Source organism: Papio anubis, chromosome X (assembly GCF_008728515.1).
Source record: "Papio anubis isolate 15944 chromosome X, Panubis1.0, whole genome shotgun sequence".
In the NCBI taxonomy this organism is placed as follows: domain Eukaryota; kingdom Metazoa; phylum Chordata; class Mammalia; order Primates; family Cercopithecidae; genus Papio; species Papio anubis.
This window is the reverse complement of record NC_044996.1, coordinates 126,591,021-126,608,996: the sequence shown is the minus strand read 5'-3', so window position 1 is coordinate 126,608,996 and position 17,976 is coordinate 126,591,021. Positions and strand designations below refer to the sequence as shown.

At 46.2% G+C, this 17,976-nt stretch overlaps 1 protein-coding gene across 6 annotated transcripts in view; it reads right to left on the bottom strand.

Annotated features, from left to right (window-relative positions):
- Nucleotides 1–17,976, bottom strand: part of PHKA2 (phosphorylase kinase regulatory subunit alpha 2) — a 99,582-nt gene that overhangs the window by 34,318 nt on the left and 47,288 nt on the right. For all 6 annotated transcript variants that reach the window (XR_002519606.2, XR_002519605.2, XM_009197292.3 and 3 more), the window contains 7 exons: nt 17,249–17,347; nt 13,671–13,817; nt 12,139–12,192; nt 11,095–11,217; nt 8,546–8,641; nt 4,269–4,376; nt 1,832–1,910 (listed from right to left, as the gene is read on the bottom strand). Coding sequence is in view for 4 of the 6 variants with exons in the window: in XM_009197292.3 (XP_009195556.1) it covers nt 1,832–1,910; nt 4,269–4,376; nt 8,546–8,641; nt 11,095–11,217; nt 12,139–12,192; nt 13,671–13,817; nt 17,249–17,347 (706 nt within the window). In the remaining 2 variants the exon portion in view is untranslated. The remainder of the gene's footprint in view (nt 1–1,831; nt 1,911–4,268; nt 4,377–8,545; nt 8,642–11,094; nt 11,218–12,138; nt 12,193–13,670; nt 13,818–17,248; nt 17,348–17,976) is intronic.

Genomic DNA, 17,976 nt, shown 5'->3' with positions numbered 1-17,976 from the left:
AAGGAGTACAGGGATGGGACTGGAAAAGGGGAGCACGGCCACAGGGAGAAAGGTTGGTGCCATGTCCAGCTGCGGCGGAGCCCTCTGGGAGCTGGAGAGGCTCAGGGCAGTGCAGGATTGACTACTATTAAGTACAATCACAGGCTGGTGGGGCCGGAATGTACAATACATACACATGCAGTTGAGAGCTGAGTGTCACCTCTTTATATTTACACAGCACTTGATGCCTTTTCAAGTATTTTAATATCCATTATCTCATCTGACCTTCACAACAAGCCCCCAGGGAAGCCTTGCATGCTCAACTGGCCAGTTACAGCTGCACGTGGACTGAAACCTAAACTCCCAGGCCCTCAGGAAATGGGAACATCAGCCATGCAGGGCTGGCTGGGTGGCTTCCCTTAACACCTGTCTCTTCTAAAGCTTCCAATGACAGGCATGATTTGACTCCACACTTATCGAAACGCCAGCAGCCACTCTCTGTAGGAGTAACTCCTTTAGTGCAGTGGTTTTGGGGGAGACCTGGGAGCCTCATGATCTGTGCAGCTGGATGTAGCAAAGTTTCTGAAACTGCACTTCCCCTACTCTGTGCCTGACCTTCTGGGAATTTCTACACTGTTCTATTAAACAAATGCTGGTCAACACCCATTAAAGTGTCCCAGACTGCAGCTGGAAAAACGGTCTTAATAGATTCAAGGGAAGAATTAGCAGGACATGCTCTGGCTTAGAGCAGGGACAATGGAGTCCAGCTGGATCAGTCCACCTGGAAGTCAGGAATGGGTTCACACCTGCAGCTGCCAGCTGTGGGTCCTTAAGGGAGCGGGTTAACGTCTAAGCCTCATGTGTAAGGTGGAGATGATGATGGTCATCACAAACTTTACCTAATCAGAATGCTGTGACAGGTGTATCTCGTGGCTCTATTGACTGGGTGAAATCAGCTCATCTCAACACAGCATGAGTCCCCAAAGCAAAATGAGCCAGTGGCCACAGAGAAATGCTTGTCATTTGTTCAATCACTGTTTTCAACATATGGGTGCGTATGTGCCAATCAACATAGAAACTGCAAGAATGATACGGACCTTGTCATTAAGAAATGTACAGCCTCAGGGGCAATACGGTGTACACACAATGTGCTATGGCATTAGCTGGTGTGCTCTGCAGGGCACAGAATGTTACTGGACTGCCAGCTCCTCCCTAAGAGGGAAGGTAGGAAGAGAACTGCTCCACCCGGGCGCACACCACAGGCCAGGCACTACAGCAAGCACTTTCCCCACTGCAGCCTCAGTACATCTTAGGAAGCCCCAGTGAGGGAGCTCAAGTCCTGGCACCCTGAGGCACAGAAGGGTGAAATCACTTGGCTAGGCAGAGGGCAGCAGCAGCCCAGGCTGGTTTCCTCCCTCTCCAGAAGAAGGGCTGGCTGGAGAGGAGGGAGAGGAAAGGTGAACACAGGTGAAAGGCGGAAAGACGTCAGGACTCCAAGGGAGGAATGAATGACCCTCAGTTGGGTTCTGAGTTTTCACCAGACTTAGGCTCTATTTTTCAAAGAATAACGATGATGAAAAATGATAAGCAATGAATCACTTGTGCCCCAGTTGCAATCAATGTTTATATTCAAGAAAACAATTGCTTTATAGAAAGTCATTTTGTGGTTGGGAAGAATTCTGTTGCCTTGGGAGCCACTGAGTTATATAACGCATCTCACAGAACTGCTACATGCTAAAGCATAGGCACATACACACTTTAAAAAAATTAAACAAGAAATTAGGCAACCATCTGAATTAAAATAACATTGGTTTTACAAAGTTAAATATGAATAGTAAACACGCTCACAAACCTTGTACTACAACATCAGGTTTGACTGAAGTGGAAAATCTTCTATTTAAGGGATCGATTTCACCAGTGGCAAGGAATCCCTATGGAAAAGAGGAGCATTATTAACACCATGAAATATAGATTAACTAAAATTTCATCTTAACCTGAGATGTGAAAATGAAATATTTTGGGGCTCAACATAGTCAAGACTTTTTTCTTTATATTTTTCGAGTCAATTGCTTATTTTCTGTGAAACAGAGTAACGTCATTCAAATTGCCACTGATAAACGTATTGCATTTTTGCACCTAGCTCTCTAGGGCTCGTCGAATATGCCACCATCTTGTATGAACAAAAAGAATGATAACCAATACTTTCTGAGCTCTCAGTAACATGCCAGGCATTGTGTTGAGCCACTGTATGTGCACTGTCACACTTATGCCTCCTGACAGGTAGGTACTACTTTTGGGGCTCAGAAAACAACACCCCCAAAACGAAGACCTCAGCAGCAGCCTCAGAAGCAAAAGTTTTCCTCTGACCTTCTCCTGCCTCCCTCTCTCAGTCCATTCTTCTGGAGGCGCCACAGAAACTAGAATCCTTCTTCCCCAAGGCAGGCATAGAAACCAGAATCCTTTTTCCCCAAAGCCAGCCACAAAACCTAAAAATATTCTCTGTAAAAACTGGCCATAAAAAATTCCCTGACATACCTTGTTTGGCTGTAGGTCATAAGGGCCCCAGTCCAGGGAGGGTCCTGCCCCACCCCCAGAAGGAAGGAGTTCTGCACAGAAAGGCCTCACTGGGTTTCCCCACCTGGTCCATTAGCATTCGATCAGGTCCTTTTCGTCTAATCACATTTCTACATAGCTGTCCATATTTTGTTGAAACTATGCATAAAAATGGAAAATTTCCCCTAGATCTTGGGGTCTTCATTCTGAAGGCTCCTATGTATACATGTTAAGTACATCTGCATGCCCTTTTTTCTTATTAATCAATCTGCCTCATGTCAGTGATTTTTCATCAAACCTTTAGGGGAACACCTTGGCCCCCACACTACCACCATCACCACTGTACAGATGGGGAAACCAAGGTAATGATCCAAGGGAAGTGGCTGAGTGGGGACTTGGTCCCCCCACCCCCACTCCCTTGCAAAGTATTCTCTTTGAATATGTACCTCCTTGTACTTTCTACAAATGATCCGAGCCCTAAGAGAGAGGATCAAGGTGTTCTGGGAGTTCTGAGGGGGAACTAGACCTAGTGCTGGGCCCAGAGAAAGCCTTTACATCAGAGAGGAGAAAGTAGGGGAGGGGAGTTACTCGTTTCCCATCTCACTGATATAGAAATCAGAGCTGGAAGGTATCGCAGAGATGATCAAGTCCAACCTTTTCATTTTACACATGAGGAAACCGAAGCCCAGAGAGATTAGAGACCTGCCCGGAGCCAGAGAACTAGTGAGAGACAGGGCTGGCTTTCAAAGGAGATATATGCGTTTTCCCTACTGATAAAGACAGGAGTGGAAGACACAGCCCCTACTCCAAGGACATGACCATGACACCGGGGAGTCTTGAGGTACCCGTAAAACAACTGCTCCAGCTCGGCAGGCAGAGTTCCTGAGGGCTGCTTCCACAGTGGTAGCTTTCATCCTGGGCTTTGACACTCTAGGAACCCGGTGGCATGCTGACCCACCGCCCCTTCCGCCTTTACTAGAGCCTGGCAGCCCCTCAGCCCTTCCCTGGGCTCCTTCCCCTCCCTGCCTCCCCGGGTCCAGCCAAAGCACTCAGCTGGGCAGGACCCTCTCAGGAACAATAGCCCATCTGATAAGGTCACTCACACTGAGGACTGGGAGATTCATTTGAGGGGGCTCCAAAGTATTTGCATATTAAAACAAAAGCCCGGGGACAAGTCAATGCTGAACAAAAAGAAAGGAGTCAAGAGGCAGTTGTCTGCAGAAGGAAGGGTACTGTGGGTTGTCCGGGGGAACACCTGACACAAAATTCACCACAGAAAATCCGGCCCACCGCCTCTTTCTGTAGAAATCTGTGGTCCTTGTGCTTCCTGCGCCTAGGACTGGAGCAGGGGCAGCTAGGGGCCAATCAAGTCGTTTCCCAAATCTTTTATCTTCTAGGATCAGATGTGCCAACAATCCTGGCCGAGAAGCTTCCAGCTCCTCTGACCATCAACTGGAAGAGATTCTAGCCACAGAGGAGGAATGCTGGCAGGGGGTGAAGGGGAGTGCTGGGACCTCATGGACCTGAGCTGGTTTAATGGAAATATGGACACACAAGGTCAGGAGTCAAGGCCCGGAGTCAAGCCCTGGAGCCAACACGGTCCAGTTGACCTTAAACGCATGAAGATGCAAAAGACATCCACACGCAACCCTGGCAGAGAGTCCCTGTGCCCTTCCGGGGTTCCCTGCACCTTCAATCACATGGTTTCCAGTCTGCGAGGCCATTAAGCTCCCTACCTCTGCCAACAGCGAGCTGAGGATGTACAAGGATTGGCCCCACAGATGAGGGACCTTCCCCATAGGAACTCGGTCTACCGTGTGAGGATTCTTGTACTCTTCATCTACCTGGAAAGAGAGACAAATCCAAAGTCAGAAAGTCAGAGGATAAAATGGCCACAATACCTGACCCTGGGAAGTGCACTGAGGATTTATGAAATGGTACTCATCCTCCAGGCCAATTCTGTGCAGGCGCCAGGAGGTTGGGGAGCAAGCCCCTTCCTCAGGGATGCAAGGCTATAAAGCAGCAGAGGTGGAAGTCAAATTGCAGCCTGGTTCTGGACAAACGCTATTCCTACAGGCACACGCAAGGCCACCAGCACCGGATGCCTGGCCTGCCTGCTTTGTGCATGGCTCTGGCCATGGGAACTGTCATGGCTCATGCTTACATTTGGCTGCATGATGGGTGAAATGATGGAAAACATCAGCCTCCAGCTGTGGTGGTGCATCGCTGGAGCCATCCCTAGGGGTTTATAAACTGTGCGCCTAATGCAAGAGAATCGCCAGAAGGTGGCACTATTTGCCGAGGAAAAACACTTGGACTACTAACCTGCAACCTCTCCTTCAGGGCCTCAAAAAGCTGAACCCACTGGGGGGCTTCCGTCTCAGTAAAATAAACGTTGGTGTTCTTTCTGGAGGACAGGGCTGGCTGCACATTGTAAGCTAGTCTGCAACTTTCTCTCTTCTAAACTCCATGCTGGACTTAGACATTTAAGTCATCACATCATTGGTTGGGGGTAATGTCAGTGACCACTTTTTTTCTTCCAGAAAACACAAGTCAACCAAAGGAAATAGGAACCATCCTTCTCCCAAGGGGAACATCACACCATGAGGGGACTCATCTTCTGCTTGCAGATTAATCAATGATGTTATTAACATATTTAGTTAAATTTTAAATTTTTTCAATAGTGGTAAACATTTAAGAAAAACTTAAGTGCATGAACTGAACAGAATTAAATGTCATTAGTGATCAAATAATCCAATAGGATAATAGTGTGGAAGGAGATTCTCCAAAATGTCATAATCTTTGAGTGGTAGAATTAGAGATAACGTTTTCTTCTTTCTACAGAATCCTACATGTTTTGTAGTGTACAGAATTACTTGTATGATAATCAGGTAGTATGTTAAAACTACTTGAAATGTAAGTCGTGTTAAGAAAGACTGAAAAGTTGGGCATGGTGGCGCATGCCTGTAATCCCAGCACTTCGGGAGGCTGAGGTGGGCAGATCACCTGAGGCCAGGAGTTGGAGACCAGCCTAGCCAACATGGCGAAACCCCATCTCTACTAAAAATACAAAAATTAGTCAGGCATGGTGGTGAATGCCTATAATCCCAGCTACTCAGGAGGCTGAGGCAGGAGAATCACTTGAACCTGGGAGGCAGAGGTTGCAGTGAGCCGAGATTGCGCCAATGCACTTCAGCCTGAGTGACAGAGTAAGACTGTCTCAAAAAAAAAAAAAAAAAGAATGCAGATATCTGGAATGAGAAATATTCAATAGAGAGCAGACAAGGTGTCCAGTTTACAAGACAGCCTGGTTTTGCACTCCTCCCACCCATGAGCCACCTCCTGCCCTGCATGGAGGTGTCCCTCTCCGCCTCTCTGCACACTGGTCCTTCCGAACTGCCCACAGGTCCTCAAAGGTGCCATGCTTTTGCTGCCGCCTCTGCTGTGGCTGCCCTCCATCTCATGGACCAGCTTTTCTGGCCCCCGCTAACCTGCAAGCTCACAGGGACAGAGCTGGTGCTGTGGCCACCCTTGTGCCCTAGTAGCTAGTCTGGTGCCTGGCATGGAGCGGCTGCTCAATCCATGTTTGCGGGGACACTTTCACTGGTCTCCAGCTGTCCACGGAGGGCCTTGTGGTGCCCTGCGCAAGCACATCCAGCTGAGGAAATGAGTGGGGCTCACATCCAAGCTGCATGCCACCCTGGCCCAGGGCTGAGGCTACCCTGAGGCCCTTTATCTAATTTGCACACAGGTGCCACATGGGCCTGTGGTGGCCCTGTGTCCAGAAATCCTTCCCAGTGGTCTCTACATGTTATTGATGTGACTAATGAACCTTCCCAGCTGTCAACCGGAAGGAGCCAATACAAAATGCAATCAGTGTCAAAGAGTGTGCAAAATCGGTGCCTAGCACACCAGCGTGAACATGCTGAGGACACTGTAATGACAAGCAGAAACCCAAAGGTCAGTGTGGAGTTTAGAAGAGAGAAAGTCACAGAGTAATTTTTTCAATGTGTAGTCAGCACTGTTCATCAGCAAGAAAGAAAAGGGTAGCTCTTAACACTTGGCATTTACCAGAGTCAGTAAAACGTCCCTCTAGTATAACTGGACGGCTCTTCTCTACCACAGAAGAAGTAAAACCACCCTGAAGGCATTTATTTTCCCTTGCTCTGCTTCCAGGTTCCAAATGACTTCTCATTACCAATTCTGTTTTCCCCAATGCCTCAGTACTGGGAAAGGAGCGACCTGAATGGGGATATGAACATGTGGCTGCTGGAAGGTACCAGCCCCCACTGCCAGGCCCGCGCCAACCCACACACTGCAGTATGTGTACTAAAAGGAATGCATTTATTTGCAGGGGATCTAGGCTGAGGACACTTAGAGGGAACACAGCCCTAGCAGGCTCCGTAGACTGATCTGCAGAGTGAGAGAAGACTAGTTCCTCTCCAAAGTCTGGCCCTTAACCCTGGAACAAAATCAGTCCTGAGAGAGCTTGGATGATGTGGACCGTCGGTTCATGTTGGGATGAGAAGTCATCAACATTCCGGAGCTCAGGGCTAAGGGTCCAGGCTGGTGGGGCTTGGTGAGCCCACCTGGAGCAAGCAGCCACCTCAAGGGACCCAGTGAACCAGATGGGCTGATATAAATGCAAAAAACTGAATGCTTCCGGCAATGGCACATTCTACTTCTCATGGAAACTCCTTCCTTTGATTTTCTACTTGGTTTAACTGGTTCAGTGATCTAACACATAATAGTTCTTTTTAGATGGAAATATGGCCCAAAGTGATACGCGGTGGTACCTATTTTGCCGTAAGGATCAAGTATCAGATTCCTTTAAAATGTATTTTCTATGGAAAAATAAAGAAGCCCACTATACTATTGCTTTCAGAAGCCTAGTGAGAGCATCCATTGTGTAGATACTTCCATTACACAGAAATGGATCACCCATTAGGAGGCAGTGTGGGGTGGGGGCAAGGCCCTGAACCTGGGGTCTGGCCCCAGGGCGGAGTCCAGTGCTGTGTGAGCTCTGACAGGTTCCACAGCCTCTCCGAGCTGAGGCAGACACTTTAAAAGGCCATGCCAGTCCTGTGGCCATGTGTGTGGGGGCCTGATTCAACCACAGAACACCTAAACCCAAGTCGTTGTATGCCAGGCCTCTGCTGGCTTATGACCTCCTCCAGGCCCTGGCAATTTTGGGGAAGACACGGCCCTCTGAAGGCCTTTTCATCCCACAAACACAATAATCAAGCCCTGAGGCACCAAAAGCATCCAAGGGACAGCCTGGAACCAAGAATTCTTCCCTTCTAACCATGAGATACTGACAGACAAATCTTCCTGCCAAGATAATAGGTCTATCATAACCCAATTTAGGAAACTTGATAGAATAAAACTATGTTTGGGCATTTTCTTGGAACTGGACTGTTTTTCTCTCCCTGATGTAGAATGGCTTCTAACTGATTCTCAAACTCTAGCTTGCAAACTGCTTGAATCAAAGGAAGAGATTCTCAATACCCCTGTACACTGGGCTTCGTCTGTGGAAGTGTGTAAGAACACAGTGTACAACAGGGGTTTACGCTCTTCAGAGAGCCTATGTCAGGACTTGGGGGGAGGGACAGGTATCATTTGAAGGTCTTCAACTGCTGCCTCCCCGTGATACCCGTGATCAAGCATGTTCCACATATTTTTCCAAAGCCATGATTCCTTGGGATAGACTGGACACTACCTAAGGCTTTTTTTTTTTTTTTTTTTTTTTTTAGTAGGGATGGAGTTTCGCCATGTCAGCCAGGCTGGTCTCAAACTCCTGACCACAAGTAATCCACCCACCTCAGCCTCTCAAAGTGCTGGGATTACAGGCGTGAGCCACCGTGCCCAGCCTACCTAAGGCTTCTGAAACCACGTTTGGAGAAAAAGTATTCATTAGATCGAAAAAGGGGATAAAGAATACCAACAGGCCAAGCAGTGAGTCACTTATTTCTAGATAAGCAGTGCAAAGGGCCCCCCCCCGCCACTGGGTTACCTTGTTAGGCGGGACAGCATAGAGTTCTGGCACCAGGCGGATCCCATTCTTGCCTCTGATGAGTATTCCCTCCAGGGCCTCTCGGTACTCTTGGACCTGGAAAACAGCCCCATCATCCATGGCAGGAAGGAGGTCTGGTCATGAATGCTGTAACAGCAGTGCAACATAGAAAAAAAGCTCTCATGGCAACAGATTAGAGTTCAGATACAGGGCAAATAAATGCACAAATACCCTCAGCTCCAGGAGTGCAGGAGGCCCACTTACAGTGTTAGGAGGAGCTAAACACGATCGGCTGTTCCTCTCAGGAGTGTGTCTAAGCTCAGCCCTGACTGTCACGCTTCCAGAAAGAGAGACAGAGCACCCATCATGCAGTAGCTGTTTCTTCCCCAAAATTCCTCTAGTAGTCATATCTACACCGTGTGTCAGATGTCCTTCATGTTCTGTCTTTAATCCATCATGTAATTATTTCATTCTTAACCCCTCATATATTTAAATTTTGTCTCAGCAACTGGATTATAAACTTCTTGTGGGGGAAGCTGTATCTTAAGCAGTGTATCCCATTTCCATCTCTTGGTAAGTTTTCTACTTAAGAGGCATTCATGACTATTCAGCCATAAGAAAAGAATAACATTCTGTCATTTGCAGTAACATGGATGGAATTGGAGGTCATTGTGTTAAGTGAAATAGGCCAGGCACAGAAAGACGCTGCATGTTCTCACTCATGTGTGGGCACTAAAAAAGTTGACCCCATATTAAAAATGTCATTGGGCAACAAGTGTGAGAGACAGCAAAGGTGTAGTAGGGCAGTAGATTTCACGAGGCTTAATCAACAAGATGCTGAACACAGTCATTTTCCTCTCCTGAGTTTTCTTCCCCCATCATTGTTAAGCCTATTCACAATTGAAATTCTAAGTCAATTCTTTTGAGATCTTTCAATTCTGGGATAAAATGACAGAAAACCTAAGATAATCACTGAAGCCTAAGAGAAAGCATCAACAGTGGGGAAATATTAACATTTCCAGCTGACTGCTGGTTCTGAAGCCCCCCAGCATTCCTGAGGAGAGCTTTCAAGAGCTAAAATGGATCTCTGATTGCGTATCCCCACTCCCACCAAACGTGATCAGAACCAGTTGAAAAAATGGCAAAGCATCTGTGATGTCAGTCATCCATGTAAGCTTCACAAGGCCAGGTCAGTTCTGTTCAACGAAGTATGCTCAGGGCTCAGCACAGAGCATGGTACCAAGTAGAAGCTAAAGAGGCAGGTCTTGAACAAATGAGTGTTGCATCAGCAAATGTTTACTAGGCACAGGGACTATACCCGTGAACTGGAGAGAGAGATGGCCTCTACCAGGGTCCTTTGACAGGTAAGTGGGAGATACAACATAGTGTGACCCATGCTGTTATAGTTGTGGGGCGCAGGGGCACCTGCCCCAGCTTTTAGGGTCAGAGAAAGCTTTCTGAAACAAGACACACTTACATTGAACCAAGGGAAGGGGGAGGGGCAATTGGGGAAGAAAAGAATGTCCTAGGCCTTTGAGAAGAGAGGAGGGCACATGGCCTGTTTGAAGGACTGAAAGGACTTCAGTGTGCTTGGATCACAGAACTCAAGAAAGCAGCACTAAGAAATGAGGCTAAAGGGGTGACAGCAGGGATCAGATCATATGGAACCCCACAAAACACACGAAATGGTTTGCAAGCAAGCTTTCAAGCAAGGAAGTAGCATAACCTAATTTGCCTTTTAATAAGATCACTCTGGCATGGGTGAGAAGAATGGAAACAGCAGGGAGCCAGGCCAGAGGTTGAGATTCAAGTTAGGAGGCTGTTACATGAAGTAAGATGTTATCCAAGAGCACCCCAAACTAGGGTTAAAGACAGCAAACCACTGGCTGATCTGGAAAGAACAACAGCAACAGCAAAACCTGTCTGTGATGGACTGTTCTTGCTAGACCCCGGTGAACCATGCCTCCTAGTACTCATGCCCTTGTCTAGTCCCCTCCCGCTTGAATATGGGATGGCCCTACCAACAGAATGTGATGAAAGTGACATTTTGTCAGTTCCGGGCCTAACACTTAAGGAAGCTTGGCAGCTTCTGCTTTTGTGTTCTGGGGGGGAAAACAACCAACATGTAAAACTAATGGCCCAGAGACTACAATATTGTGAGAAGCCCAAGCTAGCCATGTGGAGGAGAACCAAGGCCTCAGCCAACAGCACAGCTGAGCTCCCAGCATCAGCTGCTAGCCAGCATCAATTGTCCATGTGAGTGAGGCCATCTTGGAAATAGATTCTCCACTTCCATGGAACCATCCCAGCTGACAGCAGGTAAAGCAGACACAACCTGTCCCTGCTGGGTTCTGCCCAAATTGCAGAATCATGAGCAAATAAATAAAATAGCTGTTGCTTTAATTCACTCAGTTTTGGGAAAGTTTGCTGAGTGGGAACAGATAACTGAAACAGTGACCTAAATTCTTACACAACCCTATGTTCTAATCATAATCAGTATACCAGTGAAATGAAAATAATTATCAACATAACATCCAGCATTTTCTCACCTGAACAGCATCACCACTGAAGACTCCATCTATTATAAAATATGTCCAAAACACAGGCCACTCACATTCAATGTTTTCAAAGAGCTTGAGTTCAGCGGGATCATAATGCAGTCGATTAGGGTCCTAGAATCAAATAAGTCAAACTTTTAAAAGGTGATGTCAGAGTACATACATAATACCATCGTGCCTCACTGGGTTTCCCATGCTTGTCTGATTTTTACAGCTTTGAGGTTGGCATGAGTAGGATTTTACTATAATGAGATGCTGTTTTTGGCAGTTTGCCATGGTAACATTTCAGAAACATACACAAGACTCCTTGGTAGTTTATTATATTAAAGCTTCCTATATCTCTAACAAAGAAATAGCAATATGTCTACCACCAAGTTTGGCAGATGATCTGATTTATATCATTATATTAGTCACTGTGGCAAAGAAACCCAAGGAGGAGGCCACAGTTGGTCTTTAAGAAAAATGTGTGAGCCACAGAACCAGTTGTCCTTGTCTACAAGCTGGTTTTATTTATTTTTAAAATTTTAAAGAAATTTTTATTTTTTTGAGACAAGGTCTCACTCTGTCACCCAGGCTGTAGTACAATGGTGTGATCTCTGCTCATTGAAGCCTTGACCTCCTGGGCTCAAGTGATCCTACCACCTCAGCCTCCTGAGGTGCTGGGACCACAGGTACATGCCATCACGCCTGTCTCACTAATTTTGTTTATTTTATTTTTTTGTAGAGACAAGGTCTCACTATGTTGCCCAGAATGGTCTCGAACTCCTGGGCTCAAGCAATCCTCCCTCCTCAGCCTCCCCAAGTGTTGCGATTACAGGCCACTGTACCTGGCCTATAAGCTGGTTTTAAATGACCAGCTCACCGTCCCTACTGAAGATACTATTCTATTGCCTGGCTCCAGGCTTGCTGACTCCAAAATTAATACTTCCCTTTCCAATATTCCAACATATAATTATAATCAATAGAGGGAGAACACAGTGGTAATTTAGAGATGAAACAGTTGAGGAAGGATAAGAAACAATATTTAAATACAACCTCTCTTGGAGTTTTATAACCATCTCGAAGAAAGCGACAGCATCCATAACGCCCCTAATAAGAGAAAGTGCATTCGATGAGCTCAGAGGAATTTTTTTGCCGTTTTAATTCAAGTCAGCCCTGCACCCTCTTTCCCATGAATCTTTTAGTAGTGAATTTTATACTAACTGTTCTTTGCTGTCAGTACAGTTATTAATATATTTAAGTAATAAGCAAAATCAATTCAGGTTTGATCAGTACTTGGAAGGGAACGCCAAAACATTCCATTGGAGTATCAGGGCTGCAAGAGTAATTACCAAGAGTTCAGTGAACCACCATGCCTTCCTTCTGATTTACTGTATTACACAGAGACCTAAAAGGACCCTATTTAGAAAAGCCACCAAGGCAGATACTTGGATTGGTTTGCTCCTACCTGCAAGATTGGAAAGCTAAAAGGACATTCCCCAGGCTCCTGGAAGTTAGGCTTTGGCTGCAGAGGAGGCTCTAAGGTCAGATGCACCTCCACAAAGGTTAGCAGAAACGGAGAGGGGTGGCTTCCTATGCTTAGGACTGTCGCTGCTGGTTTTGGGCTGCAGGCTCCAGGGTTCTGTCCCAGCTTCCTGGATGCTAAGAAAGGAGGGCAGGCGTAGCAGTCTCTTAATCTGAACCCCCTAATCCATAAATCGCAGCTTTGGGAGTCCATTCTCCAGTTCTGTAAGTATGTGGAAGCTGCTACAGCAGATGTGGCTCTCGCAAGGGTACTGGAAGCAACTAGGTCCCTAGCCCTAGCGACCAGCACTGCACTGTCCTGGGAGTCATGCCAGGAGGCTCAGCCTAGAACCCGCTCTTCTTGTAAACACTTCATTCCCTGCATTCATTCCCTTCCTACTTCAACTACGTAAAGGGGTTCCCTTTTTCCCACTGAACCCTGACTGAGACAGCTGCTTTCTTTTGGGAATATGATTGGAGACATAGGGACTCCAAAGGACAAAAGCATTTTTCATGGAACCTAAATAGGACAATCAACCTGCAGATTTCAGCTTAGGGAAACTTACATTGTTTGATAATTTTACCAACAGTTTCAACTGGCTGGAGTATTTAATATTCTCAGTTTAGTGTATCATGGTTACTGCATTTCACCTCAAAACAGGGATTTTTTTAACCTGAAGGTAACTTTGGGATTGGCAAGTCCACTGAAATTGTGTGTAAAGTTTGAGGATATTGGGACATATGCATTTTTTTTTTCTGGCAGTGACTCTATACACTGTCTGTGACTTCTAAAGGGTTAAGCAGCTCTGCCTTAGAAGTATGGTACTGGTACAAACTGGGGTTCAAAGGTGCCTGCTTGAGTGCCAGTTCTACTACTCAAGGAGAGAACTAAGCCACTAAATCAGTCGGAGACTTTGTTTTCTTGCCTGTAGACTCAGCTTTGAACACTTTATGCATCTGCTTAGCTAAATCAAGCAATTAACCTCATGGGGAACTGAGGCATGGGTGAGCTGCTCCATGCGCATCACACAGGACAGAAGGGCACCAGCATGGCTAATGCTTACCTGGAGCTTAGAAATAATTTCATTTTTGGTCACATTTACGAGGTTTACATCTTCCACTGCAAAGGCCGGGAAGGAAATAATGGAAAGAAGTCCAGCATCAATTTCTTTAGATGTCGATGCTCTTGGCAGCATGGAGAACAGAATAGACTGAATGAAAAACAAAGAGGTGGTTTAATCTGGAGATGCACTAATAGGCGCAGTATCTAGGGACCATGCGCTCAGCCCCAAGGGAACATTCAAATACGGTTGCCAATTTTGAGTAAAGCTTTGTCCTACCAACATGGCCCCTGCTGGCCAACCCTGTATACCCAGCCAATGATTCCTATTCCTCAGGCGAGAAGTCAGGGCTTGGGGAGAGCATGGTACCGTCTGGAGCCCGTGCTGCAAACTGCTTGTCTCCCTTCCTTCCGTGCAGTGATGACTTTGCCAGACCTTTAGGACATGTAGGGGAGGAACCATAGAGCCACCTGTGTCAGTAGGCTAAGGTGTCTTGGCTATGAAGACAGAGACCAGAAAAGAACACATACACGTGGCCAGCTTGGAGAAATGTCTGGCTTCTGTGGAATGTGACCAGTTGGACTGGGTGACCCAGAAACCACTTAAAGGAGGAGTCAAATCCAGAAGATCTCATGAACACTCAGACAAAATGGTAAACCACAGAAGTAGTTTAGTCCTAGAATCTTTCTAGGGTTACTTAGAGGCACTATAATATGGCCTCAATTATAAGTAAGTGGCTGGATTAGGTGCCGGAAACTTGGAAAGGAGTTGAAATTATCAGGAAAAGTTTGGGAAAGGAAGGTGTTAACACTGAGATCTAACATGTACAGACATGGGGCTAGACCCCTGCAAACATAAGCTCATTGAATCTTTCACATGAAGAAGTATTGGGGAAACCCCACCCCCGATATTTATCGTGGCTTCTTTTCTATTTCCTAGGCGTCTTGGCTGGTTTGAGAAATAAAGGGAAAGAGTACAAGAGAGAGAAATTTTAAAGCTGGGTGTCCGCAGGAGACATCACACGTTGGCAGGTTCCGTGATGCTCCCTAGCCGTAAAACCAGCAAGTTTTTATTAGTGATTTTCAAAAGGGGAGGGAGTGCACGAATAGGGTGTGGGTCACAGAGATCACATGCTTCACAAGGTAAAAGAATATCACAAAGCAAGTGGAGGCAGGGCGAGATCACAGGACCACAGGATGGGGCGAAATTAAAATTGCTAATGAGTTTCGGGTAGGCATTATCATTGATAACATCTTATCAGGAAACAGGGTTTGAGAGCAGACAACCTGTCTGACCACAATTTATTAGGCGGGAATTTCCTCATCCTAATAAGCCTGGGAGCGCTACAGGAGACAGGGGCTTATTTCATCCCTTTGGTTTCCACCATAAAAGATGGACACCTCCAAGGGGGCCGTTCATAGACCTACCCTCAGGGTGCATTCTCTTTCTCAGGGATGTTCCTTGCTGAGAAAAAGAATTCAGCGATATTTCTCCTATTTGCATTTGAAGGAAGAGAAATATGGCTCTGTTCCATCCGGCTCACCGGCGGCCAGTTCAAGGTTACCTCCCTTGTTCCCTGAACATCACTGTTATCCTGTTCTTTTTCAAGATGCCCAGATTTCGTATTGTTCAAATATACATGCTCTCCAAACAATTTGTGCAGTTAACGCAATCATCACAGGGTCCTGAGGCGACATATATCCCCTCCTCAGCTCACAAAGAAGATGACAGGATTAAGAGATTAAAGACAAGACAGGCATAGGAAATCACAAGGGTATTGGTTGGGAAAGTGATAAGTGTCCATGAAATCTTCACAATTTATGTTTAGAGATTGCAGTAAAGATAGGCGTAAGAAATTATAAAAGTAGGCCGGGCGCGGTGGCTCAAGCCTGTAATCCCAGCACTTTGGGAGGCCGAGACGGGCGGATCACAAGGTCAGGAGATCGAGACCATCCTGGCGAACCCGGTGAAACCCCGTCTCTACTAAAAAATACAAAAAACTAGCCGGGCGAGGTGGCGGGCGCCTGTAGTCCCAGCTACTCCGGAGGCTGAGGCAGGAGAATGGCGTGAACCCGGGAGGTGGAGCTTGCAGTGAGCTGAGATCCGGCCACTGCACTCCAGCCTGGGTGACAGAGCGAGACTCCGTCTCAAAAAAAAAAAAAAAAAAAGAAATTATAAAAGTATTAATTTTGGGAACTAATAAATGTCCATGAAATCTTCACAATTTATGTTCTTCTGCCGCGGCTTCAGCCAGTCCCTCTGTTCAGGGTCCCTGACTTCCCGCAACAAAGAAGGACTTAGGGTACCATGTCCAATTCACACCTGAGGACCTTGAGACTTCGAGCAGCTAGTAAGTGACAGAACTAGGAATCTAACTCAGGCCCAGCTGGCTGCAAAGCTCATGCATTTCCACTGGATTACACATCTATTAAGATGCACACCACGTCCAGGCACAGTGGCTCATGCCTGCAACCCCAGAGCTTTGGGAGGCTGAGGTGGAAAGATCACTTGAGGCCAGGAGTTGGAGAACAGCCTGGGCAACAGAGCGAGACCCTGTCCTTACAAAAAAATTAGAAAAAAAATTAGCTGGATGTGGGTGACACATGCCTGTAGTCCCAGCTACTTGGGAAGCTAAGGCAGGAGGACTGCTTGAGCCCAGTAGTTTGAGGTTATAGGGAGCTATGATTGCACCACTGCACTCCAGCCTAGGCGATAGAGTAAGACCTCCTCTTAAAAAAAAAAAAAAAAGATAGATTATACCCCAAGAAATACCAGGACTACCTAAAGGGGAAAAATTGAGTGAGCTGGAAGATAGGGTCAAGATGGGTGGAACCCTTCAGCTTCAGAATAAAGGTTTCTTTTCTATAGCCAACTGAGCCCAGGGCCCTGTTCTGTAACTCACTCTTCCCTAGGGTTTCTCTGCCTGGAAACACAAACTTCTACCAAAAGCTCTCCATTCACAAGTCTTTATGTATCTGACCCTCTTTAGCCCCAGCAGCATACTTGGCACACAGTGGGCTCCGACTAAATAAGAGTGTGCTGAGGGCCTAGCAATTGATGACTTGCACTCTGCTCAATAGAATCCCCCAATCTGTATTAGATCACTCCTTTCTCTGACCTGTATTTCAGAGGTTGTACTAATTTCCCATCTCATTTCTTCTCCACTTCCTATTCCACTCATCCCCACCCCCCCGCCCCCAAGTGAACTAGCTCATCATTCAATTTGGGGGCACTGTGAAATAAACCTGAAAGAAAACCACCTATGTGCTCAAAACACATAAAACATTTGCCTCTTGCAAAACAAGGCTGCTTGGATTGCTGATTCCATCTCTACAGCATCATGGTGTCTTACCCTTTTCTGGTTTACAAAGTGCTTAGACAGACTAAGTTGACTGATTCTTACAACTACCTTGTGAGGCCAGAGGAGAGGGTCCCAGGATGCCCATTTTATGGGTGAGAAAACTGAAGCTCAAAGAAGCAAAGTATCACCAAGCCAGCAAGGTGGGGAATCTGCACTGCATCCCAGGCCTTCCATGCCCGGACTCTCCTTCCCTGCTCTCTGAAATGCAAGAGGCTATTACCTGGCAGTGCTCAACCTCATCCGGCAGAACATGAATCACTGACTTGCGTCCTCCATGGGCTCCAAAAAGGTCCAGTTCATCAATTGCCTCAAGAGCTGCCTACAAACACAGGTATGAGTTACTTTTTCTTTCTAATAAACATACACTCCAGTATCTGGCACTCCTTTTTCATTAAGCAATCTAGTATACATGTTTTCCCAAAGGTAACGAAACACATTTTAAAAATCCAGCTAAACTCCTGTAGTCACGTTCTAGTCTTTTTTTTTTTTAGAGACAGGGTCTTCACATTTTGCCAGGGCTGGTCTTAAACTCCTGGACTCAGGTGATCCTCCCATCTCAGCCTCCCAAAGTGCTGGGATCACAGGCGTGAGCCACTGTGCCTGGCCCTATTCTTATTTTCAGTGGATCAGAGCTCTCCTGTACATTGCTGCTCATTATGGAAACAAGAAAGAGAAAACAGAAAAACATTTTCCAAAGTGAAGTTAGTGTTCTACCAAAAAATGAATTAACAAGTTCATAACGTTGTGTGTGTGTGTGCACTAAATTCATGGTCGTCTTTTCTCTCACATGTTTTAACAGTTAACTTCAAACATCTGGCACTTCAGAAAGTTAATTCTTTTAGTAATAAGTACATTTTCTGTTTACTTCAACAGAGCATAATTTTTGTTGCTTTAAAAATTATAGCCCTGGAGGCTCTACTCTGTCCAAAAAATACACTTCATTCTGGA